Source organism: Rattus norvegicus, chromosome 19 (genome assembly GCF_021556685.1).
Source record: "Rattus norvegicus strain SHRSP/BbbUtx chromosome 19, alternate assembly SHRSP_T2T, whole genome shotgun sequence".
NCBI classification, from domain to species: Eukaryota; Metazoa; Chordata; class Mammalia; order Rodentia; family Muridae; genus Rattus; species Rattus norvegicus.
This window is the reverse complement of record NC_141552.1, coordinates 50006648-50033561: the sequence shown is the minus strand read 5'-3', so window position 1 is coordinate 50033561 and position 26914 is coordinate 50006648. Positions and strand designations below refer to the sequence as shown.

At 45.1% G+C, this 26914-nt stretch overlaps 1 protein-coding gene and 1 non-coding gene across 4 annotated transcripts in view; one reads left to right on the top strand and one right to left on the bottom strand.

Annotated features, from left to right (window-relative positions):
* Nucleotides 1–202: 202 nt before the first annotated feature.
* The window catches only part of Sntb2 (syntrophin, beta 2), an 88164-nt gene continuing 61452 nt past the window's right edge, over nucleotides 203–26914 (bottom strand). Inside the window, exons 4-8 of one of the 3 annotated variants that reach the window (XM_087595170.1) lie at nucleotides 25679–25889; nucleotides 17708–17850; nucleotides 13043–13239; nucleotides 5232–5416; nucleotides 203–3831 (exon numbers count right to left, since the gene is read on the bottom strand). In XM_087595170.1, the coding sequence (XP_087451296.1) occupies nucleotides 3739–3831; nucleotides 5232–5416; nucleotides 13043–13239; nucleotides 17708–17850; nucleotides 25679–25889 (829 nt within the window). In that variant the 3' untranslated portion in view covers nucleotides 203–3738. The remainder of the gene's footprint in view (nucleotides 3832–5231; nucleotides 5417–13042; nucleotides 13240–17707; nucleotides 17851–25678; nucleotides 25890–26914) is intronic. The other 2 variants (XR_015643478.1, NM_001168674.1) reach the window with 2 other exon arrangements.
* On the top strand, nucleotides 5584–5685 carry LOC120098669 (U6 spliceosomal RNA). Its single transcript, XR_015644506.1, has one exon. It is a non-coding gene; the product is annotated as a U6 spliceosomal RNA (small nuclear RNA).

Below are 26914 nucleotides of genomic sequence, written 5' to 3'. Positions count from 1 at the left end.
AGCGTCTTGTGTCGTCCTGGTGCCTGACAAACCTGGAGTAGCTTCCAAAGCAAACTCAGACTACCACTGTAGTGCTACATATTAACAGGCTGTCCAGAGCAATGTACTTTTAAGAACTAAGTGACAGGGCTGGGGATTTAGCTCAGTGGTAGAGCTCTTGCCTAGCAAGCACAAGGCCCTGGGTTTGGTCCCCAGCTCTGGGAAAAAAAAAAAAAAAAAAAAAAAAAAGAAAGAACTAAGTGACTAAGTGACTTGGTATGTGTGACCCTCTCATTAGAGATTCGGAGTTTCCTTCTTTCCTTCCTTCCTTCCTTCCTTCCTTCCTTCCTTCCTTCCTCCCTTCCTTCCTTCCTTCTTTCCTCCCTCCCTCCATCTCTTCCTTTCTTGGGCCACTAGACTGGGGACACTGAGATCTGATCTCCAGTCCCCAAGCCCATGACAGAGCAGCAAGTCCTCTTGACCACTGAGCCCAACATTCTAAGAAGCCAGTTCATTCTTGGCACCTAGAGCTGCCAGCAGCCACGTGGGAACGGAAGCAGAATATTTGCACATTTAAGTATGGTATACAATCAATAGCCTGAACCAGTGAGAACAATAAAATACGGTCCAGATAGGTGTCCAAGAAAAGATACTCAAGAACAGAAAATGCAGGAGTCCCCCTCTTCCCTGAACACTTCACAATTGTTCACCTCTTTCAGCAGGAAGGGCTTTTAAGGGAAGTTGCATAGCAGCTTTGAAGGCATTAAAACACGGGGAGATCCTTGCATGGTTTTGAAAACAAACAAATCCATATGCATTTAGATTAAACTAGAAGACTTAAAATTTGAAGAAACCAGTAATGTTCCCCACACATTTTTGTTCATCAAAACCACTCACAGTAAAACCCGTCTTTTTGGGGTGGGGTGGGGTGGGTGCTCAGATTCCACATAGCATTTCCCCCACCTGGTGATAAGCTTCCTGTTTTGAAGGAACAGTCTTGGTTTGTCAGCTAGGTGCCTTTACTCAGCTGAGCAAAGCTTTGCTACCGTTCTGTCCAGGTGAAGGAGTGAGGAAAACAGACAAACCAGTGACAGTGCGAGCTTTGCTGGTTAGAGACATTGTTCTACATAGAAAAATAAATAATCCAATCTGTCCTTCCATGCAAATCATTTCCAGTAACAAACTTTGAGAGCTCAGACAAAAACAAAAGACAAAATCCCACCAGGCACTTTCAGACTTACCCTAGTCTAAAAAGTGCTAAACATGGCTTCAAAATAGGCAGGTGGCATTTAAAGTAACGTTTCTGACTGCCCATACACGTCCCAATATTGAACCAAGAACTGTCTACAAGTTGGTGACTTTAGTTATAATTATTAATAAATATGGCATATACACACAAGCATTTCTTTATATAAAATATTTGATAATTTCTAGGCAAGGCTTGTTGGTAACATTAGCTTCCTTTAGTCCTCTTTCTTATGGGGAGGAGGTTCTCATCCAGGGGTGACCTGGGACCGCATGGGATGCAGCGATACCTAGGAAATGCTCTATCTCACCAGGAGGGCTCTGCACTTCCTGCCCACTCGACACCAGGAGCCCACAACACCCCCAATAATGTTCAAGATGGAAAAGAAAAGACAATACAGCTGATTCTATAAAAGAGGTGATTATCAAAGATGCCCATTTTTAGTTGTCATTTGAAAATATTTTGTTATATTTTGGCATTTGAGTACAAAATTGATAATAATAGGTTTGTATCAAGGTGTCCCACACTCGCAAAAAGCATTCCACTTGTGGTTTGAGAAATTCCTAATGGACCACCTGCCTGGGGGGCTGCTGCAGCTTCTGGAACAAGCAGCTTAGGACCTTAGCAGCTTGGGGCTGCTGATGACAAAGAAATCATCCATAAGCCCTCATTTTACAAGACTCAAATGACAGCATTAAAAACCCACAGTCCTCAGCCAGAACATGTGCACACCTTACCTGTCTGCCACCATCATACCTGCTTACATACAGCTCTCCTGAGGAACAGGGTGGCAGCGCCTCCTGTCAATCCCCCTGGTGGCTCAGCCTTGCAAACTGCAGCTCAGGGAGGCAGGAGCCAGAGCTCTCTGCCTGAGGTTACCTGCTGCAGCTCTGCTTTCTGCACTCAGAGCTGGGACATTTCTCTTTTTCCTTTGAGTTGAAGCTGTATCACGGATGGAAACAATCTCAGGGTTATGACTTTCTCCCCAGCCTCTGCAAACTGTTAATCTGACTGCAGAGCAGGGGGCCTGACTCATAGACAGCAGAGGGCAGCAGGCTGACACCTCTGCTTGGCACCTGCCCTTTCCTCTGGCTACCCTGTCAATCAAAGTGGCTCAGGCTCTACACAGACACTTGTGTTTTCTTCCCTTTCGCCCTCTACCCTATTTGAAGCGTCATATCCTTGGGTGGCACTCGAGAGAAATCTAGAAAATGCGAGCTGTTTCTAGACATGTTTTCAGAGGGTAGAAAATTGATATTTCCTTTTTGTTCAGATTCAGGAGCTGTGCTAATCTTGATATTTTATGTAGAGAGTGTTTCAAACGTTTTTTATATACCTCTCTCCCTTCCAAACCAGGAGAAACAAACTGAGGATGATCTTCTGGGTCATGCTCACACTGAGTCATGACGACACTTGGCCATGCTGAACAAAATGCAGGTGACATCATCCTGCCATCCAGGGTGTGTTATATTAAGCAGCTCAGTGTTCAATTGGAGCTGGAGGTGACTTGTCCTTACTACTTTGGGGCCACAAAAGTGCCTTGTGCCACTCAATGTGGCATCTTGACCCACAAAATTACCACCGACAGACATCTTTAAGGAACTGACCTGAAGGAGGACTCCTGAAAGCTCGATGGGACCCCTTCATCCAGACACTAATGAAGCTCCACGGAGCCTAACCAAAGGCACACTTGGTAAGTGATAAGAAATGGCTTAGCTTAAAATGAGGATCTTTCAAAATAAACTGTAGACCCTCCCCTGGCTCCTACCAAATACAAACTCAATATAAACTGAAGAAAGCAAAACTCCTTTCAGAGCAGCAGTCCAACTTGCTTTTCAACTTGGACACCACAAAAAAAGAGGAGTGAAGGAAAGGCAACCGGACTGTGCAAGTTTTGAGTCCTAAAGGCAGCACTTATGGGTGGCGGAGTTGGTGCTAGGGGTGGGCAGGGTGGGGTCAGTGAGAGCCAGGGTGGGTGGAGGAACCTGTGGGGATGATGCTCAGGGATTTCCAAGGTAAAAAACGTTAACACCGAGGTGCAATTGACCTGTGTGGGATATGCCTGAGGGATGGCGGCTACACACTAGCACCTGGGGAGCGACAAGCTCAAGGCTATGCCCAAATGATTCCTACAGAGAGAAAAGGAGAACCCCTTTTGGCTATTGTCTACATCCAAAGAGAGACCCAAAGAGTCAGCCTTCATAACAGGGGAAATAAACCTAATTACTTAGAGATCACATCATGAAAAAGAGACACTAAGTCGCTAAATCGACAGCTTTGATTTGGAGCTCATTATAGTTCTAGAATTTCTGGCCAAGGCTGTGTGGGAAAGGTCAGCCCTTCCTAAAACCCTGTTGTGGTCCAGCAGTGGTCTGCAGGTCCTCGGGAAGGCACTGTGATGGAGGGAGGGAGCAAGGGCTTCAGTTTGTGCTTCTGCGTTGTTGTTGCTTGTCTTTATGTCATCTTCTGAGGTGGAAATACTTCTTGTGGCAGTCTTTCTCCACTCTTGCTGCTCACACAAGCAGTCCCATGCGAGTGACTTTGGCAGATAAGAATGTGTGCAATACAAACACAATCGGCTTTGGACAAGAATGCAGATCCATAGTCTGTGGAGAAGAGACAGGAGTCGTCACTGTAATTCTCTGTCTGTCTGTCTGTCTGTCTGTCTGTCTCTCCTATCCTTTCTTTCATGTACATATGGTGTTTGTCCTACATATGTCTGTGTGAGGGAGTCAGATCCACAGGAACCTGAGTTACAGAGTGTTATGATCTGCCATGTCTGTGCTGGGAATTGAACCTGGGTCATCTGGAAGAGCAGCCAGTGCTCTTAACTGCTGAGCCATCTCTCCAGCCCTACACACACTTTAGAGACAATGGTATTAAATATGTTTAGATGTGATGTCCCCCTTTCTTCTTTTTAAGGCAACCTCATACAGGCCAGGCCAGCCTAGAGCTTACTCATAGCTGCGGAGAACCTTGAACTCCTGACTTGCCCACCTGGATCTCCAAGTGCTGAGATTATCACAGGGATGCACTAGCACGCCCAGATGTACGTGGTACAGAGGATCAAACACAGGCCTTTGTGCATGCCGGGTAAGCAGTCTAGTAACTGAGCTACATTCTTGGTTGAGTTATAATTATTTATTTGTGTGTGTGTGTGTGTGTGTGTGTGTGTGTGTGTGTGTGTGTGTGTGAGTGAGAGAGACAAAGGACAGCTTATGGAAGTCAGCCCTCTCCTGGAGAATCCATCACAGACCATGAGGCTTGGTGGCAATGGCCTTTACTTGCTGAGCCTTCTCTATGGCTCTCTCCAAGTTCTCTGTTGAGACTGGGTCTCTCACTGACCTGGAACTTGCCACAAAAGCTAGGCTGGATGGCCTGCAAGGCCCAGGGATCTACATCCTGGCCTTCCGATGCTGGGATTACAAATGTGTGCTACATATCCAGCTTTTTTAATGTAGATTTTTCTGGAGGGGGTGGGGATTGAACTCAGGTCCTGATAGATGTAGAGCAAACACTTTACTATCTCCCCAGTTCTCAGACAAAACTTAAAAACTAATGAACAGGGGGCTGGAGAGATGGCTCAGCGGTTAAGAGCACCCGACTGCTCTTCCAGAGGTCATGAGTTCAATTCCCAGCAACCACATGGTGGCTCTTCTGGTGTATCTGAAGACAGCTACAGTGTACTTATATATAATAAATGAATAAATCTTTAAAAAAAAACTAATGAACAACTTTTAAGTGCTAATGGAATATCAAATGTTAGGCCATAACTTCCTACACAGGAGGTAAAAAGCAGTGACCGGCTGGGGGTGGATGCAGTTCGGTGGTAAAGCACTTGCCCAGCACACAGAGGCCTTCAAGACTCAGCATAATGAAGGAAAGCAATCAAGCAAGCAAGCAAGCAAGCAAGCAAGCAAGCAAGCAAACAGAAGCCATGTGAGAGACAGGACGCTAGTGGACACATTCATGCCGCCATGCTTGTGGTTTTCAGACACATTCTCACCAGTTCTCCCTCAGGACCACCAAAATCCAAGTAGAGATTTCTGATTCCATCATCAGCAGACATCTTCAGCCGTTCAAAGGGATAGCGGTACAATATGCTGCTGGTGCCGCCATTGTCTCTGGTGATCGTGAACCCGTGCTCATAGTGGACAGTGAATCTTACATCTTGGCCACTTAAGGTGCAGCCTGTCAAGACAAGAAAAACTCATATATAATAAAGATCCTATTTTACTTATCAAGTAGAAAAGGATTCTTCTGGTTCCAAACATAAAAAACAACCTTTTCTTGAGAATATGAGGCCCAAGCAGCTTACACTTTCCTAAAATAAAATTTAAAAAGACTTATTATTCTGCACGTGCTTTGACACAAAGATACTAAAACTGGAAGGAATCAGGAAAGATTAGCATGCTCTCTGCAAGGATGACATGGAAATTCATGAAGCAGTGGATTCATTTTAAAAAGGCCTGTTATTATTTTTATTAAGAGACTGTCCAATGCACCCCAAGTTGGTATGTCATCAGGTATCTTCCTGCTTATCTATTCCAAGTGGTGGTGGAGTATAAGCATGGGCCACAGAGCCAGGCAGAGTTTTCTTTGTGACACAAGATCTTCCTGTGTAGCCTTGGGAGGCCTGGGACTCACTATGGAGACCAGGCTGATCTGCAGTCAGGGATCCACCTGTCTCTGCCTCCAGAACTCGGGGATTAAAGGCACATGTCAGAACATTTGGTATTATTTGTAATTATATGCATAGATCTGTGTGGGGTATGTGCATGTGCGTGCAGTGTCCAGGAAGACCCGAGTGCTGTTGTTGGAGCTGGAGTTACAGTGGGTTGTGTTACCTAACATGGCTACTGGGAATTAAACTTGAGACCTTTGCAAGAGTGGTACATGTTCTGAACAACTGAGCCCAGGCTCCAGCCCCTAAAATTACTTTGGCCCAAGACAGCATCTTGCCTGAGATGAGGCGGGATAAGCCTACCTCTCCTTGACTTCCGTCTCCGTTCGACTGGATATCAACTGTATGTAGTGAGGGGGAGGCAAAGGGGTATTTTCTGCTCGCAAACACTTTATAAATCTCTAACCATATGAGATAGAATCTATAAAACACAATGACACTCAAAACGGAGCTAAGGCTGAAGTCAGGAAAAAGGTTTCTAGGATGGGAATTGAGATAAACCCTAAAGATAGACTAGCTGGGAGGTGGTGGCGCATGCCTTCAACCCCAGCTTGGGAGGCCGAGGCCAGCCTTCCCTACAGAGCCTGGGCAAGAAGGAAGGAGCAAAGGAGAGATACCCTCCAGAGTTGTAGTGTGCTGTGGTTGGGATCTGGGAAGGACACAACGTCTATTAGAAGTTTATGGTCAGTAAGAGTCATGAGGTGACTGCTAATCACAGAATACAACTGGGGCTGCAGACCAGCCCAGTGCAGCAGGCTCACCGAGCAGGAAGGAGGCCCTGGGTTTAATCCTCAGTACCACAGAAAATAGAACAAAACAAAACCCTTCCAGCTCTGCCGGCAGTGGACTGCAAAATGACTCAGTAGATAAATGGTGCTAATTACCAAGCTTACTCCATCCCTGAATCCACACGATAGAAGGGAGAGGACAGACTCATAAGTTGTCCTCTGAGCTCTGTCCTCTGATACTCTCATGAACTAATGTAATAAACCTGTAAAAGCTCAACCAACGACACATCTAAACTGAACAGGAACTCTGACCACCGGGCATGGGCACGGAGGCCTGTAATCTTAGCACTTCGCTGGAGAATCAACAGTCTGAGGCAAGCCTGAGCTCCAGAGCAACACTTAAACACCAGAGCTGAGCTCTGCTCCCATTTCAACAAGAATGGCTCTTGAAGCAGGTCATCATGTGTAGCCAATATACTCTCACCGGATATGCAAAGCATTCGATGAGGTAATGAAGCTGTATGCTTAGCAAACCAGGAAGGAGAAAAACAGATGAAACACTGGGGGCGTCCTTCTCTGCACCACGTGAAGTGAGCGGCGGACAACAGAGTACTAGTTATCAGAAAGCGGCCAAGGAGCAAACATGGGTGAAAGCAGTGAATGGCTGAGGGGGAGGAGGGTAACAGCCATACCCCTAACCAAGGCACCCACACAGTATGGTCCTACTAACATCTCTGAAGTCGGGGTGTAGTAAGGGGACTGGGGTCCATAGGGTTAGTTCTAATCTAGTTCAAGACAGCTCAAGTTTTTAAGAGTTCTGGCTATGGAAGGTGCCATTCAGGCAGGTGAGTCACTGCCAGGAAAACGAAGCCATCAACCCCACGCCAGGCTTGTGTGAGATTCTTCTCATATGGTAGGAAAGCACTGAGCCACCTTCCCCGGCCCCAAGATTTCCCACATGTTCTATTTGAACTGTGTTGCCTGAGGAGGGAAAGAAGGCAAAGCAAACACATACCTAAGAGGTACTTTTGAAAAACAGAATCTTGTTCCTGGCTACCTCAACCTTGAAAAGGGGCAGGGGAGGTCATACTAAGAATGTTTGCCTCTAGACACTGGGTGTTTATCTATTTTGTGGTATGTGTGCCTTGCACAAACACACATGCAAGCTACAGCGGGCATGTGCAAGTTACAGGCCAACTTTGGGAGTTGGTGCCCTCACTTGCCAAGTGGATAACGGGATGGAATTCAGGTTGCCACCGGTTCTCATACACACTCTGCCATCTAGTCCTATGTTATCTTATACTTTTTGCTTTATTTATTTTTATTTTATGTGGATGGTTATTCTGTCTGCATTTATGTCTGTATCACATGCAGGTCTAGTGCCTAGAAGACCACAATGGATCCTCTGGGTCTGAAATAACAGATAGCTGTGAGCCTCCAAGTAGGTACTAGGAACTGAACCCATCTCTTTTAAAAGAGCAGCCACTGAGCCATCTCTCTAGCCCCTTATTTTATTTTAGTCTCAATGTGGCTAAGAATGACCTTGAACTTCAGGTGTCCCATGTCCACATCTCAAATGCTGTGTCCCAGTCAGCTTCAGCTGTCAATCTGACAGTCGAGAGGCTTCTGAGGGAGCCTCAATTAAGGGATTACCCAGATCAGATTGGTCTGTGACCATGTCTGTGAGGGACACGAATGATGACTGGTGTGGGAGGGTCCAGGCTGTACACAAAAGTAGCTGAGCCTGAACCTGGGTGCAGGCCAGCAAGCCAGCAAGCCAGCAAGCCTACAGTGTTCCAGTTCTCACCTTGAGCTCCTGTGCTGACCTCTCTCAGTGATGGATTGTGACCTGGAAGTCTAAGCCAAGTAAGTCCTTTCTTCCCCAAAGTTGCTTGTGGTCAGGGTTTTTATCACAGAACAGAAAGGAAAGTAGAATGTGCTGGAATTACAGTCACAACCACCGTGTCTGGCCTATGTGGTACTGAGGATGGAAGCCAGGTCATCATGCATAATTGACAAATGTTCAGCCTTTGAGAACTCCACCTTCAGCTACCATGAATCTCTTAACATATATTCAACTCTCTCTAACGCTCCCTTCTCTCCACAGCAGCTTCCTGACAGAACTGTCTGCACCTCTATGCTTTACTGTCCCAGCACCCTCAGCCTGATAGCCTGCTCCTCTCATCCCACCATCTGTGTCTCTCCCAAGGACAATGATTATGTCTCCAGATTGCTAAATCCAACCAAATTACACTATGGGTTGGTTACTGGGATGGTTTGTATGTGCTCGGCCCAGGGAGTGGCACTATTAGAAGGTGTGGCCCTGTTGGAGTAGGTGTGTCACTGTGGGCATGGGCCTTAAGTCAGTATTCTGCTAGTAGCCTTGAGATAAAGACATAGAATTCTCAGTTCGGCCTGCACCATACCTGCTTGGATGCTGTCCTTGCCTTGATGATAATGGCCTGAACCTCTGAACCTATAAGCCAGTCCCAATTAACTGTTGTCCTTTATCAGACTTGCCTTGGTCATGGTGTCTGTTTACAGCAGTATAACCTTAACTAAGACAGTTTCTTTTTTTTCTGTTTCTTTTTTTTTTTTTTAAGATTTTATTCATTTATTATATATAAGTACACTGTAGCAGTCTTCAGATACACCAGAAGAGGGCATCGGATCTCTTTACAGATGGTTGTGAGCCACCGTGTGGTTGCTGGGAATTGAACTCAGGACCTCTGGAAGAGCAGTCAGGTGCTCTTAACCGCTGAGCCATCTCTCCAGCCCTTTTTTTTCTGTTTCTATTTGCCCATTCTTTTTTTTTTTTTTTTTTTTTTTTGGGTTCTTTTTTTTGGAGCTGGGGACCGAACCCAGGGCCTTGCGCTTCCTAGGTAAGCGCTCTACCACTGAGCTAAATCCCCAGCCCCTCTATTTGCCCATTCTTTCTTTGTGTGTTTCATGAAAGCTAACCTAAAGAGAAGACAAGCTCTGGGGCTCAGCCTTCCCAGGGCATCGGAGGGCCCAGCAGAACAAAGAACTGTGGCTGGAAAAGAAGCCTTCCTCCCTGGGGCTGCATTCACGCCTCTTCATGTGTTTCTAGTACTTGGTTTCAGAAGATGAGATAGGACACGTCTATAATCCCAGTGCTTGGGAGGCAGAGGGAGAAGGACCAGGAGTTGATTGTTATCACTGGCATTTCCTTAATCAGTGATTGATGGGGGAGGGCCCATCCCATTGTGGGAGGGGCCACTCCTGGACTCTATAAGAAAGCAGGATAAGCAATCCTGTAAGAATCATCTTCCACAGCCTCTGCATCAGCTCCTGCCTCCAGATTCCTGCCCTATTTGAGTTCCTGCCTTCACTGGTCTCAGTGATAAACCGTTCTGTGGAGCTATGAGTGAAATAAATCTTTTCTTCCCCAAGTTCCTTTTGGTCGTGATGTCTCATCACAGAAATAGTAATGCTGACTAAGACAGGGACTGTGTCAGGACGAGAGGGTGATGACAGATGAACATGGATGTGTGTGCATGAGAATGTCAGGATGGACGGCAGGGAGGCGGCTCAGTTAGGAGCTGGCTGTTCTTGTTTCCATCCCAGGGCCCACAGGGACAGCTCACAAACACAGTTTCCCCAGTTCCAGGTGACCTAACCCCTCTTCTGGCCTCCATGGGTACTGTATCCATGTGGTGTGCATATAAGGAAATCGATTATGTTAGCTAAAAAATTAAAAACAATTTAGTTTTGGTGGGCTTCACAAAGCCCTGCTCACGTCAGCCTAGTGCACACCAGCTGATAGTTCCACCATTCCTCTCTGACATCTTTCTTTTGCTTCCATGACACTCACCATCCCCACAAATCTGTTTTTCACTCCACTGCTCTGGTCTTACACTCATAAGTGGAAGGGACATTGGCTTTTTCACATCACAGGACATTACTAATGAGAAAGGCACACTAAGGCAACATACTAAACCAGGAGTCAGTCAGTGTTACACTAAAATGAATGTAAATCATGTTACATACTACCTGTCTGCATGTTAGTGTACACGTGTGTAGAGACCGGAACAAAAACCTTAGGAATCCCCTCACCTATTAGACTGGCTGGCCAGTGAGTCCTAGGGATCCTGGTCTTGCCCTGCCTGGCACTAGAACCGTGTGTGTGTGTTTGCATGCGCGCCAGCACAGCTGGACTTCTACATGGGCTCTGGTAATTAAACCTGGGTCTTCATGGAATGTTTGTTTATTCTTGTGGTAGGGCTGAAGACTGAACCCCAGGCCGCTCCATGGCACCACTGAGCCCTGTTCCCATCTCTACTCTGTTTCCTGAAATCAGACTGGGGTTGTTAGGAGGATGGAGAGTTACTTCCTGCTTCTACTACTCTGGGATCAGTTATTTTATTAAATTGTAGTTCTGGGGAGTTTTAATGTTTCTGTAGAGTCCTTTGACCTAACCATATAGCAGAGCAGGAGACAGACAGACAGACAGACACACACACACGCACGCACACACGCACGCACAGACATACACAAACGGGAGTGGAGTGCGGTGGATGGAGACTGACTGACTGACTGACTGAGGCTCTTCTGAGCATTACAGGACAACTTTGGAGTAGGTCCTAGAACCTGACAGTTAAGGTGATTACTGCATTACTGGAGAAAAACGTCAGGAATTTATGCTTATTGGTAAGCAGAAACCTATAAAAACACCAAATTATGAAAGGCTGGGGTAGTATTCCTGGTCAATGGTGTAAGAAAAAACACTCTGTTAGTCTCACCCACAGACTCATTACAGAGAACAGGCTGCTGTTCTAACTCTTCTCCCAGCTCTGGTGGAGGACAGGAAATAGGTCTTACTTATTTACCTTTACCTCTATCATAAAGCCTGGCTCTTGGTAAAAAGCAGACTGCTCAGCAAATATTTGCTGATTTAATGAATGAAGGGGATTGATACTGTCTGTCCTTCAGGCATTTAATCTGGTCAGGAGTATGAGTCATCTGGAGAGGGCTTAAGGCACTGGCTGTATAGAAGACCTGCAATTCAAGTCCCAGCCATGCTGACCCTTGTTTCCTGAAACTGAAAGGGGAACTGAATACCTGTATGTGAAACAACACCAACTCCCTGGTGTCTAGCCACCAGGGGGCACACGGTGGAACAAAACAACCAGCAGGGACTAGCCACTAGAGGGAACATCCAAGGTGGAAACGTGGCACTCAACTTCTGAGTGTTGGACAACCATTTTCAAACTTTTGAAGGGAAACTCCTATTCTAAACACGGTATTTTCACAGCTACAAACTGCCAGGTGCTTGATTTAAGGGCGTCTAGATGCTCTTAGACACTAAATCTTCTTAACCATAGTCAGTGCATCTAATATTTACTGCCTGGGTTCTTATACTATTAAATGTAGATTAAAATGATGCACAGTGAAAAAAAGCACAGGTTAGCGCTACCTGGCAGGCATGGGAAAGATCTGCTGGTGAGGCAGATACCAGATTTCTTTCTTCTACTACCACTGCAGCTACCATATTTTAACAGCTTAAAACTGGCATATAAAAACAATGGTTTTGGGGCTGGGGATTTAGCTCAGTGGTAGAGCGCTTACCTAGGAAGCGCAAGGCCCTGGGTTCGGTCCCCAGCTCCGAAAAAAAAGAACCAAAAAAAAAAAAAAAAAAAAAAAAAACAATGGTTTTACCTTAAAACTTAGCAATACTGTTAGAGGTCAGGAGAGATGGTTTAGCTTTTAAAGGCTCACTCTTTGCTTTTCTAAAGGATTCCAGTTTGATTCCCTGCACCCGCAAAAGCAAATCCTGTTTCTTTGGCTGCCCTCTTCTGGTCTCCAGGGGCACCTGCACACTCATGGCAGATACACACAAGGTCATGTGTATTCATTGATAAAGACAAGGCTTGAAAAAATGAACAATTACTGTTAGAAATTCAAGGTCAGGGCCAGGAATGAGTGTGCACACTTGTGACTGCAGCACTGGGCAAGTGGATCAAGAGTTCCAGGTCAGGGCTGGAGAGATGGCTCAGCGGTTAAAAGCACTGACTGCTCTTCCAGAGGCCCTGAGTTCAATTCCCAGCAACCACATGGTGGCTCACGACCATCTGTAAAGGAATCTGATGCCCTCTTCTGGTGTGTCTGAGACAGCTACAGTGTACTGATGCATAAAATAAAATGAATAAATCTTAAAAAAAAAAAAAAGAGTTCCAGGTCAGGCCGGGCTGTGTGGGACCCAAGTAGGAAGGAAGGAAAGAAGGAAGGGAGGGAGGGAGGGGGGAGGGAGGGGAGGAAGGAGGAAGGAGGTAAGAAAGAAAGGGAGGGAGGGGGAGGGAGGGAAGGAAGGAGGAAGGAGGTAAGAAAGAAAGGGAGGGAGAAAGAGAAAGGAAGAGAGAGTGAAACAAACGAAAGTATCTCTACCTAGGGAGACTTCCTTGATCAGCTCAGCAGCAGCATGGCAGCCCTGGACAAGTATTCTGGTCCAGGTCGACAAATCCCGATGCGTTTCAACCCTGAAGAGATGCATCTCAATGCCCTGCCGAGAGCCCGTCCTGGTAGCAAAGGTAAGGTCAGATCCAAGGGAAGGCGACCGACATCCAGAACCTGAATGAACCAACCTAGGACCACAAATAGAACAGAAAGCTAAGGTGATCATTACCCTCAGCAGCTTTTGGGTGAATACATTTCATAGCCAAGCTATGGATCTCCTTTAACGCCACAGAGCAATCCCTGGTGTCCCAGGAGGCAGGACACTACTTCCTGTCTTCATAAAGAACATACCTACCAACAGAAAGAGATGCAGAAAAAATCTCTCTGCCAGGGGCTAAGGATGACTTGGGCTAAGAGCACCTGCTCCTCTTCCAGGGGGCCTGGGTGTGATGTGTGGCAGTTCAAAACCGTCTGCGATGCCTTCTTTTGCCCTCCACAGCACCAGGCACGCACATGACACATACTTGGAGGCACAACATTCATCTACAGAAAAACTACTAAATTTTAGGCCAGCCTAAGACAAGACAAAGCAAAACAAAACACCACACACAGAAGCTAACAGTGGCCCATTCCATTCAGTGGACTAGAAGAGGAAATCCTATGATCAACTACCACAAGGACGGACTTTGAGGTTTTTATGTCAAATGAAATGAACGTCACAAAAAAAAAAAAATCTAAAACGTGCGTGTTCTCCTTATATGTAGCACCCAAACCTTATTCGGAATTGTAATTTTCTTTGAAAAGTACAATTTTATCACAGGTAACAATTAGCATCAGTATTTTCCTTATGTGACAGATCACTTTGGTGATCTTAGACACAGGTACCTGAGCATGGTGGCCTCTTCCAAGGGGACAATGAAGTTCATGTGGATCAGCTGGAGCTCAGCTCAGGACTCAGCAACACTCAGGAGTCCTTAGTCCTTTTCCTAGCAGTATGGCTCATCTGACCATACTTCAGAATGAAGAACAGTGTTTTCTCAGCTTAATAATTCCTATTTCATCATGTAGAATTTTAAAAAGACAAGTAAATGAAGCTGAAAGTTTGTGTTATGAGTGTATGTGTGCACGTGCATGCGTGTGTGTGTGTGTGTGTGTGTGTGTGTGTGTGTGTACCTGAACTTACGTGGAGAGACATCAGGTGTTCAATGACCTTATTTCCTTGAGGCAGGATCTGCTACTGAATCTGGAGCTAGGTTATGACCAGAAAGTCCTAGCAATCCTCCTGTCTCATCCTTCTATAGCACTGGGACTCCAGGTTTTCTATCTGGGTGCTGGGAACAGAGCTCAAGACAAGCACTCTCGGGGCTGGGGATTTAGCTCAGTGGTAGAGCGCTTACCTAGGAAGCGCAAGGCCCTGGGTTCGGTCCCCAGCTCCGAAAAAAAAGAACAAAAAAAAAAAAAAAAAAAAAAAAAAAAAAAAAAGACAAGCACTCTCACCAACTGAGCACCCTCTCTGCCCCCAAACTGAGCTCTTACTACGTCAGTAAAAAAACTTAAACTGGCTTCCCACACCCAAAGTCCATTTGGGGAAACACAGTGATGACCCACACAGTTGTGTTCTGTGCATGTGACATCGTTACCAATTGCCCAGAAGCATGTGAAGGTATCAGCATTTTAACTGCTTACCTTCAGGGCAACTGTCAGCGCCTTGAAAACCACAAGTAACATTTTAGTACTATTACTGGGAGATAACATTTGAATTTACAGACTTGCCAATGGAGTTAACCTCTGAGAACCTTGTTACAAAACTGATTCCTGCAGAACTTACATGCCAGGCAAACATGAGCTAGCCCAGAAAGAGTTAAGTCTTAAGTTTATTCTACACATGATCCGAGTAATAGGAATTACAGAGGAAAGTACCACGTGCAGTTTGATTGCTAATCCCACATCAGACATTACAAAATATCAAGTCTAGGGGAGTATTTTCCTCCTAGATTTGACTTTGAAATATTTGGCAGAGGGGATCTAATTCAAACCAGCTGCTGGATTTGGGGAGTAGCCATTGGTTAGGACACACTGCCAAATGTGCCCACACCCACTTTTGTGGGGGGCCACATGAGCGCATGCAAAGATGAGCTTTAGCATTTGGGCCATATTAGTCTCACAACACTGCTCAACTGTCCACATGTTCAGTAGCCATGTCTCCCAGTCAAAGACAGCTTATAGGAAAAGACTACAAAATCCACACTTAGCACCTATGACATCAATGTCTTTTACCCATGTTGTAGCCTAGCTTTGATCTTAGTAAATATCTAAAATAAAAATTTCCTTCGACATGTCCAGGCATTACTTAATTCCTCACTGGCCAAAAGAAAGTCGTGCACTGAGAGAAAATACACACAGAGATTTGATTTCTAAGAGTCTAAATATGTAATCCCACATAAACTGCAGCTCCTGTTAATTTACACCAATCCACATTACTTGACCTTGAAGTTTGAAGCATAGTTAATTCTTTTTTTTTTTTTTTTTTTTTTTTGGTTCTTTTTTTCGGAGCTGGGGATCAAACCCAGGGCCTTGCGCTTCCTAGGCAAGCGCTCTACCACTGAGCTAAATCCCCAACCCTATAGTTAATTCTTAATCTATTAGGATTTATAGTTTTGCAGATAATCATGATCTATGTGTTTCTGCTATTTTCCCTGTCTACTCACTGTAAAGAACGTGTGTATGCATTTGTGCTTGTGTGCACTCATGCATGTGGAGGCTTGGTCATTTCTGTGTCTTCCTCAATCATTCTTCCCGTTATTTTTTGTTTTTCCTGAACCTGGAGGTCACTGATTCCACTAGGCTGGCAGGCGGTGAAAAGCTCAGCTTTGGGCTTTTTGGGTTTTTTGTTTTTTGTTTTTTTAATTTTTGTGACAGAATTTCTTCTGTGTACCCCTGGCTGTCCTGGAACTCACTCTGTAGACCAAGCTGGCCTTGTACTCAGGGATCCACCTGCCTCCGCCTCCTGGGTGCTGAGGTTAAAGGTGTGCGCCATCACCACCCAAGCTCAGACTTGATGAGGACACCGTAATCGAGCACAGTGGGGCATTCTAAGATGATGCCTTAGTTTTGATGTCAGTGATGGCATGGAAACCAATGCTTAAACTCTGTCTTCTGTAAGATGCTTCTACCCTCCAGGGAGGGAGGAATTAAGGTGAATGTGCCGTCTTAGCTCTGAATGAGAGAAACTCCAGGAAAGCCATGTGACAATTTTAAACTCAATTTCCATGAAAAGAATGACACGTGCTGCACCGCAGAGAATACACCTGTACTCCCAGTACCTGGCGGGCAGAGGCAGGTAGCTCTCTGTGTGTTCATGGCTAGCCAGGCCACACATGAGTTTTAGGTCAGCTAGGGCTACCCAGCGAAAGCCTGTCATAAAAATTATTCTTTCATTCAAAACAGGAAACATGCAGCTCTCTCTACGGGGCCCAGGAGATGGTTCCATCCCTTCTCTCTCTCAGTACCAGGTGCTTTTTCTGAGTGGTCCTCACCCCCTTTAATGAAGTCACCAGATTATCATCCACTTGTTCTTCTGTCGGGGGCAAATGGCAGCTTCACGCTCAGTGGAGATTCTGGTTTACTGCGCTGAGAGAAGCTTCTGATTGACTCCCAAAAGCACAGCTCCTGGGGCTTCAGTCACACCAACAGCAAGCAGACCTAACTTCTAGTTAGGTGCTTCTAGTTGTGGCTGCTGTCTCTTAGGACATCCAAACCTACATTTCCCAATTGCTCCCCTCCCACTCCCTGCACACGGGATGTGGGCAGCACTCTGTGGCTTCAGGACGAAGCCATGTTTATCCATGTGCTCCTTCACTGCAGAGACATTCTGACTAAAGGTGGGTGCTTGTGCACTGTACCACATTCTGGTTTGGATGACTGCACCACTTACTCAAAAGGCTGCTGCAATTTCTGTGGTTTTAGTCACAGTCAATAATAAAAACAAAACAAAACCACCCCCAAAACCCCAAAACCCTTATTATCTCCATGACTAAGCAAGCTTTCAATAGTTTAAAAAGCATGCGCTCGCGCACACACACACACACACACCACACACACACACCACACACACACACACACCACATACATACACACACACACCACACACAGGCACACCACACACAGACACACACACACACACACACCACATACATACACACACACACCACACACAGACACACCACACACAGACACAGACACACACACACCACATACATACACACACACCACACAGACACACACAGACAGACACAGACACCACATACATACACACACACACCACACACAGACACACACACACACACCACACACACCACATACATACACACACACCACACACAGACACACCACACACACACACCACATACATACACACACACACCACATACATACACACACACACCACACACAGACACACACACACCACACACAGACACACCACACCCCTCAAGTAACTGAAACAATTTATCCTGCTAAGAGTTAGAAGCTAGAAAATGACCAGTAAGTTGGGAAAACCATTGTCTACACGAGCTTCATCAATGCTATTTTAGGCATTAAAGACAGCAACATTCACTGTGACTCTTCATAGAGTATTATCTTCTTTTTATGTCTTACCTTGTGGCAACAAGAGGGTAGCTATGACACGGCGATGCCCAGGCATCTCTTGTCCACGGCATACAGTCATAAAGTAGCAAATCCTTCTCAGTCACAGCCATGAGAACAGGCCTCCACTGCTGTCTTCCACCATCTAGTTTTGCCTATTACAATGATGAGATACAGAATCAGAACAACTTCAACAATGGTACGTTTTTTGCAGAAGTGACCTGGGCACTGGCCTAGCACTGGGGCCTTTGCTTTGCTTCTCTCTCTATCAGACTTGAGATACAGGATCAATCCCATGAGGTTACTTCCACAGGCTGGGAGGCAGGAAGAGGAATTGGAAAAGCTCACTCCTTTTTTTTTTTTTTTCTTCTTAAAAAGATTTATTTTATGAGTACACTGTAGCTGTCTTCAGACACCAGAAGAGGGGATCAGATCCCATTTCAGGTGGTTGTGAGCCACCATGTGGTTGCTGGGAATTGAACTCAAGACCTCTGGAAGAGCAACCAGTACTCTTAACCTCTGAGCCATCTCTCCAGCCCGAAAAGCTCACTCCTAACAAGTCAGACACATTATCTAGTGAAATGACAATTTACCCCATTTCATAATTGAGCATCATACACTGTTATGTTCAAAATGATAAATGTTTCCACATGTCTAATGTATGACATCTTTTAAGAACGGGATGGAAATTCATGTCTTCTATTGCAGAATCTATACAGCAATGTTTTGATTAAAATCTACAGTAAGGAGGGCCGGGTGTGGTGTGGTGCGTGCCTGCAATCACAGCAGTCAGGAGGCAGAGGCAGCTCTGAGTTCAAGTCCAGCCTAAGTTATATAGTGAGACTTTGCCTCAAGAAACAACAAGGGGTTGGGGATTTAGCTCAGTGGTAGAGCGCTTGCCTAGGAAGCGCAAGGCCCTGGGTTCGGTCCCCAGCTCCGAAAAAAAGAACCAAAAAAAAAAAAAAAAAAAAAAAAAAAAAGAAACAACAAAAAATCCAACCCACAGCTAAGAAGCCACATTGTACGTTGCATCTAACACACGAAATGGGTATTGATTAGTATTTTAAATATCTTAGAATACGTTCCAAAAATAACACAGTCTGTATGTCATAGGAAATTATAGCCTATTCCTGCTGAATACTGCCCATGATCAGTGAGATGGTCCACCGCTTTACAGCGCTTGCTATAGAAGCCGGACAGCCTAATGTTGACCCTTGGAGGCCACGGTAGATAGAAAAAACTGACTCCCAAAAGTTTCCTCTGACCTCTCCACACCTTAACTGGGGTCATACACACACACATCAAACACACGCACTAATACGTAAATGATGACCATGATGCAGTCTGGCTTTCTGATACTCTGATTTGAACATGGCACCTCCTTCTAGGCAATGGCTATACTGTTGAACTATGTCCCCAGCGCTATACTATAGTCTGGAAAACACAAATGCAAGAGTTCCCCACTGTATTTAGGAAGCACAGGTTTTGGCTTCAAATACACACGTGTTTTATTTGCATAAAGCCCAGTTATCTAGGACGAGCTTTAAAATCTAGGAAATCAGCCACCTACTATTTATATTCACATGTCAAGGATCCAGGGCCAAAATGGGAAAGATTATGTTCAAGAAAAGTCCCATCATCATCAAAACCTTCACCCTTGCTTCCCTGACTGCCTCCAGGAGAACTCAAGGTGATGAATACTTGTCTCTTGAAGGCTGTCACTTTTTTTTTTTAAACTTTCTTTAAGACTTTTGAGGGGGACTGGAGAGGTGGCTCAGTGGTTAAGAGCACTGACCACTCTTCCAGAGGACCTAAGTTTGACTGTGACAGCTCACAACTGTCTTGGAACTCCAGTTCCACAGATTTAAAAATGCCCTCCTTGTGGCCTTTGTTAGCCCTGCTTATTTACGTGGTACAAAGGCATGCATGGAGGCAAAAATATCTAAACACATTAAAAAATAATAAGAGGACTTCTGAAGGTAATTGTAATTTGTGGCAGAATATTTTAAACACACACCTCAAATCTGAAAAAGCCTAAGCCATTTGGTTCTGAGTTGTAACTCTGATTTGGTTTTGTTTGCGTCAGAGTCTCTCTATGTAGCCCCAAAACTCACTTTGCAGACTAGGCTGGCCTCAGACTCTCATGCAGCACCATGCCTGGCATGTACTGAAGGCATTTAACTCCGGGTCTCTGATTCTTTTGAACAGGGTCTCACTTTGTAGTTCTGGTTGGCCTTGAATTCACAGAGATCTGCCTACTTCTGCCTTCTGAGTGCTGGGATGAAAGGCGTGTCCCACCACACACCTCTGGGTCTCTTTTCTCTTAGCCAAAACTGTAGCTGACTCCAGGAGTGGGAAGTGGAGGTAGCCTGTGAGAGGACCACTGCCCTCTAGTCTTCTAAGACTCTCCTCTCTGGCTAGCTACAGCCTGGTACAAGAAAACCAGCAGTTAGGCATACTGGGCCATGTCTATAAGCCCTGCCAGCAGTTGGAAAGTGAAGGCAGAAGGATTAAACCAGCTATTAAAGGTAGTTTTTGGGGGGCTGGAGAGATGGCTCAGTGGATAAGAGCACTAACTGCTCTTCCAGAGGTCATGAGTTCAAATCCCAGCAACCACATGGTGGCTCACAACCATCTGTAACGAGATCTGATGCCCTCTTCTGGTGTGTTTGAAGACAGTGACAGTGTACTCATATATAAAATGAATAAATAAAATCTTTTTTTAAAAAAAAAAGGTAATTTTTGGCTACACAGAAAGTTCAAGGCCTTCCTCTACAAAACAGTGAGGGCCAGGAAGATGGCTCAGCAGGAAGAAGTGCTTGCTTCAACCCTACAGTTCAATCCCCAAGATCCACAAAAGCAGAGAGAGAGAACTTATTCCCTTAAGATGACCTGTCTTCCACAAGCATCATGTACACACACCTGGAGACACAGACACAGACACAGACACACAGACACAGATACAGAGACACAGACACACACACACACAGACACACACACACACACACACACACAAACACACACACACACGTTAAAAAAAGACAAAAGAGATTCTTACTTTTTGGATTGTTTATTTCTAGATTACAGGACTTACCCCGTGTACTGTGTGGATAATATGCATAGCCCAAGAGGGAAGAAAACATCTAATTTATCTTCCCACAGAGTTAGAATGGCACTAAGATAATTTTCTCTGCCTGTGGCCTCAGGTAGCCCAGACTTAGCTTCTTGGTTGAGGATGACTTTGAACTTCTAATCCCGCTTCTACCTCCAGAGGATCCCAGGGTTACAGACAGCCGTCATCGCACTAAGTTTACACAGTGCTGGAGTTCAAACCCAAGGCTAAGCAAACATTCTACCAGCTGAGCTACATCTGGACGCCAATAATCTTATTTTCAGAAATGAAAATTTCTATCTAATTACAAGAGAAAATTTGAAGGCTATACCAGATTATATTCATTAAATGTGTTTCTTCCCAAAGAAGATGCTTTAGGCCCTTCATATCAATAAGTAATGTCCAATTTCCAGAGAGAGGGAGAAGGTGTAGGGGAGAAAACACTTTAATGTACAATTTGTTAAAAGTGTTGATTTTGTGGGCTGTAGAGGTGGTGCAGTGGTTACTGCTCTTGGGAAAGAACTGTGTTCAGTTCCTAGCATCCACGTGGCAGCTCACAATCTGTGCATCTCCAGTTCCAAGGGATTCAACATCTTCTTCTGACCTCCTGAGGCACCAGGCGCACATATATACATGTGAAATACTCACACATTAAAAGCAAAGATTAGAAGTGTTGATTCTTTGACTCTTTTACATTTTTTGTCTGTTTAGCAGCTGGGTCTCTTGCAGCCAGGTTGTCCTTAAACTCCCTCCGTACATGACAGAGAAGGTCTTAAGCTTCCTAATTTCCCACCTAGGCCTCAGGAGTATGGGTTTGCAGCTATGCCCACATTTTACAGCGCCACGGATGAAACCCAGGGCTCTCCTCATGCATGAAGAAAACACTCTGCCAGGCCAGCCACAGCACAGCTCTGATGAACACGTAAGGTGTGTGATGTGGGTTCTAATGCAGGCCGGCCTAGAACTCATGTTTACTGGAGGTTGTCCATGAAATCCCGTCGTCTTACCTCTACCCCTGAATGCTGAGATTATAGACATGTGCAACTACACCCAGCTCAAGTCTGCAGTCTGTTTGTCTGTTTATTTGTGACAAGGTTTCTGTTAGCCCTGGCTGTCCTGTAACTCAGCAATCCACCTGCCTCAGCCTCACAAGTCTAGAACTAAAGGCTTGGGCCACATCTGCCCAGCTCTCAAGTTTGCGTGAGTGTGTGTGTTGTGAAAGTGCATGCCACCGGGGCAGTGTGGAGGTCACAGGATGCTCCATTGTGTGTCCCACGCTCATACAGCAAGCACTTCCCACCGAGCCATCTCACTAGCTGCAGCCCTTTAATATGAAGTGACTTGAGACAGGGTCTTGTAGCTTTGGCTAGCCTGGAATTCACCACGGAGACCACTATGTAGATCTCATGGAGATCTGCCTGTCTCTGCATCCTGAAAGCTAGGATTAAAAGCAAGCCTAAGGTGCAAGTCCTTGTTTTTTTTCCCTTCCTTCCTCCTTTCCTTTGGGTTTTCAAGAAGCCCTTAGTTCAACGAACATCTTTACTCTCTTCTACTTACCACGGTGAGGGGACCCTCAACTTCACTCATTCTGTTTCCTTGTTTGCCTTACTGATTAAAGATAGTGTTTGTGTTCCGTGGAGTGAGAACACTGCTCGCTACACACAGTGTGTGTGTTCAGTTGAGTCATTAGCACAAGCGGTCTTGAGGTCCCACGTCTAAGTTTCTGGCTAGAGAAAATGGGGATACTAGTGGGAGTTTTAGCTCACTTGTGTTTCCATACCTACACCTGGCCAAACAATCAGGTTTTTCTAAAGTTTATTTTGTAATAAACAGGAAACACTAAATATTATTGAAAGATATTATTAATCCTTTCCTGACATCCTGTGATCCAATCAGTCAGTCTTTCTGTCTCTGAGATGGGGTCTTAAAGTCTACAGACCACACGGGCTGAGGGCTTGAATGTACCTTCCTGAGATAGCCTTGGCTAGAACTACCCAGCTAAGGCCTTATCAGATTCTTGAACCCTAGGAACTATATGAAGTCAATGTTGGTTATAAGTCAGTAAATCTTGGCAACAGTTTGAGGTCTAGAGGTGGATAATGAACCTCTCCATGACCTGTCATTTCTGGGGATTATCCAACAGATAGATAGATAGATAGATAGATAGATAGATAGATAGATAGATAGATAGATAATTATCCCCTTACTCTATAAACTCTCAGGATCCCAATATAAGAACTGATAGAAGGGGCTGAAGAGGTGGCTCAGTGGTTAAAAGCATTGGCTGCTCTCCCAGAGACCTGAGTTCAAATCCCAGCACCCACATGGCAGCTCACACTGTCTGCAACTCCAGTTCCAGAAGATCATGGCATCCCCATACATGAGGCAAAAAAACCCCAATACACATAAAATATACATTTTTCTTTGTTTTTTCAAGACAGGGTTTTTCTATGTAGCTGTGCCTATCCTGGAGATCAGGCTGGCCTGGAACTCAGAGATCCAATTGCGTCTGCCTCCTAAGTGCTGAGATTAAAAGTGTGTACCACCAACCCCTGCCTAAAAATAAATAAATCTTAAAAAAAATAAAGACTTGATATAAACTTAATTTCTTTTTTTTTTTTGGTTCTTTTTTTCCGGAGCTGGGGACCGAACCCAGGGCCTTGCGCTTCCTAGGCAAGTGCCCTACCACTGAGCTAAATCCCCAACCCCATAAACTTAATTTCTACTACTCATTTATGTGTATGAGTGTTCTGCCTATAGTATGTATACGTATCACCTGAATGCCCACAGCATCAGATTCTCTGGAAGTGGAGTTACAGATCATGATGAGCTGCTATGCAGACACTGGGACTCAAACCCGGGCTTTCTGGAAGAGCAGCACACGGGAGACAAAAGCTCTAATCGCTACTGTACGTTTTACTTTTGTTTTGTTGAGACTGGGCTGCTCTGCATAGTCCTGGCTGTCCCGTTAGCCGCTCTGTGGACCAGGCTGAACTAGAACTCAGAGATCCTCCTGCCTCTACCCACTGAGTGCTGGGATTAAAGGTGCTCACCATCAAGGAATGACCTGAGTTTATCCCCAGAAGCTCATGTGGTGGAAGAGAAGAGTTCCTTCAAGTTGGCTTCTGACCCCACGTGAGTGCCATGATACGCACACCCACACAATACATTCGTTTTTTGAAGAGTTCAGAAGTTTAAAAGGGAAAAGAAAAAAAGCTGGGTGAGGTGGTGCATGACTTTAGTCCCAGCGCTAGGGAGGAAGGTGGATCTCTGTGAGTTCAAGGTCAGCCTGGTCTACAAAGTGAGTCCAGAACAGCCAGGGCTGTTTACACTGAAAAATTCCTCCTTGAAAACCCAAACAAAACAAAACAAAACAAAAAAAGTAAAAGGAAGAAGGAGGAGGAGGAGGAGGAAGTGGAGGATTGGAGGGCATCTAAAATTGGTCCTGTGTCATAGTTCCCCGGGGAACTACCAAAAAAGATTGTCAGGACCAACCAGAGATTTACACCAAATTGGAACTTTGTTGGCAACACCCAACATCATTTTTAGACAAAACGAATTATCCTCAACTTGAGAAAAATCTAGAACTCTTCTGAGGCAGAGGAAAGAAAGCTAGACCAAGAAAACTTAGAGCAAAGCAGCATCTACAGGGCCCCTCCCTAGCCCTCTGCACCCATAGGTGCACCAGGATCTAGAGATAACACACATCAGGGGCAGCACTCAACTACTCGCTCACTCACCTCTGAGCCCTGAGCTCCGGGTTTCAGCTCCTGTTCCAGCCCACAAGAAATGAGGGATGTGATTCGATGTTATGTGTGAACTCTCCCTACTGTTTGAACCTGGGGTCTGAGGGCTGTGCTCTTCAGCACCCTCTTAGGCTTTCTTGATTCTTTCCATTTTTCAGTTATGGACTAAACGCCATTTTGTTTCATGTCTTATAAAATATTTTGTATATTTTCTTCTTCTGGTATTGGAGATTAAACCTAGGACCTTGTATGTATCAGACAAGTGCCCTTCTGTGGAGTTATATCTCCAACCCTATATTTTGTATAGTTAAAGTTCTTCTCATGCAGGAATATAAACTAGAGACTGCTGCCCCTAGGAACACTGCCAATGCTCTATAGAAGGTTGGAGAAACTGTGACCTCTGGGTCAAATCCACCCTTCAACCTGTTTTTGTAAATTGTACTGACAATTAATGTCATGATGTCTGAGACTGTGTGGCTGCTGTTAGAGCAGGGTAAAGCATGCTGCTGTGTTCTGTGAACAAAGACCAAGACTGATAGATCCTCCAGGCCCTTGTCCCTACCCCTAATCATGAAAAGTATCATCCCATGCTGCTTAGAGAGAGAAGTGGAAACAGGAAACCTCTTTTAGTTATAGCGCAATGATACCATGAAGGCTAATTCTGCTGGTGGGGTGATGATTAGAAACCATTAATTAAATGACAGACAGGAAGTGAGGAAGGGAAAAAAGGACAGAAGCATTGTCATGTTGATATCCAGGAACCAAATGATACATAGTCTGTATGTGTATCTGTAGACAGGCATGGTGGCACATGCCTTTAGTCCCCAAACTGGAGACGCAGAAAGGCATTTCTCTGTGAGTTCAAGGCCAGCCTGGTCTACATAGTGAGACCCTGTCTCAAACAAACACTCTTACAAACACATATACTCTCACATAAACACACACTCACTCTCTCTTTCTCTTTCTTTCTCTCTCTCTCTCTCTCTCTGACAGACAGACAGACACAGACACAGACACACAGACACACACACACAGGTGGAGATAGAAGTAGTCTAGCTATATGCTGTAAGGGAGGTACTTTAGCTCTGAGTAGGGAGGGATAAACCTTGTCTGCCTCCCACCTACCTGCTCTGCCAGCCAGGCAATATGCTTGACTTCCTTGCTGCCTCCCGCTGTACTGGTTGCACCAAGCATGGCATTGAGCTCAGCCAGTACCTGTGGGAGGAGAGCCATTATGTTGGTGTGGATAGCTACGAACCAGGAGTGTGCTGTGGCCGTATCCTTGCAGCGTAAGATCAAGGTGTTCCTGCTATCAGGAGAATGTAGCTCTATCAATCTGTATGGGGAGAGAAAAGAGAAAAATGAGCTAGGCTTGAAGTTAACACATCAACTACAGCTAACATTCTAACTTCAAATCTAGTCTAATACTGTGTTTTTCTAATAGAGACACTTTAATTCCCCAAAGTCCAATTCCAGAGAAACCCACAAATGGATGGAAATAATGAGGACTAGTAGCTGGACTTTCTGTTGTACTGGGATGGTCACTAGTGGGACACTTCACTTTCCCTTAACTTCCATATCAAAGAAACAGAACCTCTGTCTGCTGGGCACTGCAGATGATAATAAGGAACACACACACCACATGTATAATATATGTATGTCAAAGACAGGGCTGCTATACAGCTGACAACGACCTTCAACTCTCAGTCCACTGACTTTCACCTATCTAGTGCTGGGATTACAGATGAACGTTATACACAGAGCTAAAAGAACTGATAATTTTTTTTGTAAAGATTTATTTATTATATATAAGTACACTGTAGCTGTCTTCAGACACACCAGAAGAGGACATCAGATCCCATTACAGATGGCTGTGAGCCACCATGTGGTTGCTGGGAATTGAACTCAGGACCTCTGGGAGAGCAGTCAGTGCTCTTAACCACTGAGCCATCTCTCCAGTCTGAGAACTGATATTTTAAAAATAATGGCTGGGCGGTAATGGCAGACTCCTTTAATCCTAGCACTTGGGAGGCAGAGGCTAGCCTAGTCTACAGAGTGAGTTTCAGGATAGCCAGGGCTACACAGAGAAAACCTGTCTTGAAAAACCAATAAATAAGCATATGTAAATAAGTAATTAAACAAACAACTGGGGTCTGGAGAGATTGCTCACTGATTTGGGGCATGCGTTGCTCTTCCAAGTGGCCTGAATCTCAGCACCCAAACGAGGTAGTGCAAACAGCAGCAGCTGCCTAGAGCCTCGGCTCCAGGAGACCCGCTGTCTCTGTGGTTGCCTACACTTATGTGGACAGACACATAGCAAACACATATACACATAATGTTTTTAATTAGGTAATTCTGGAA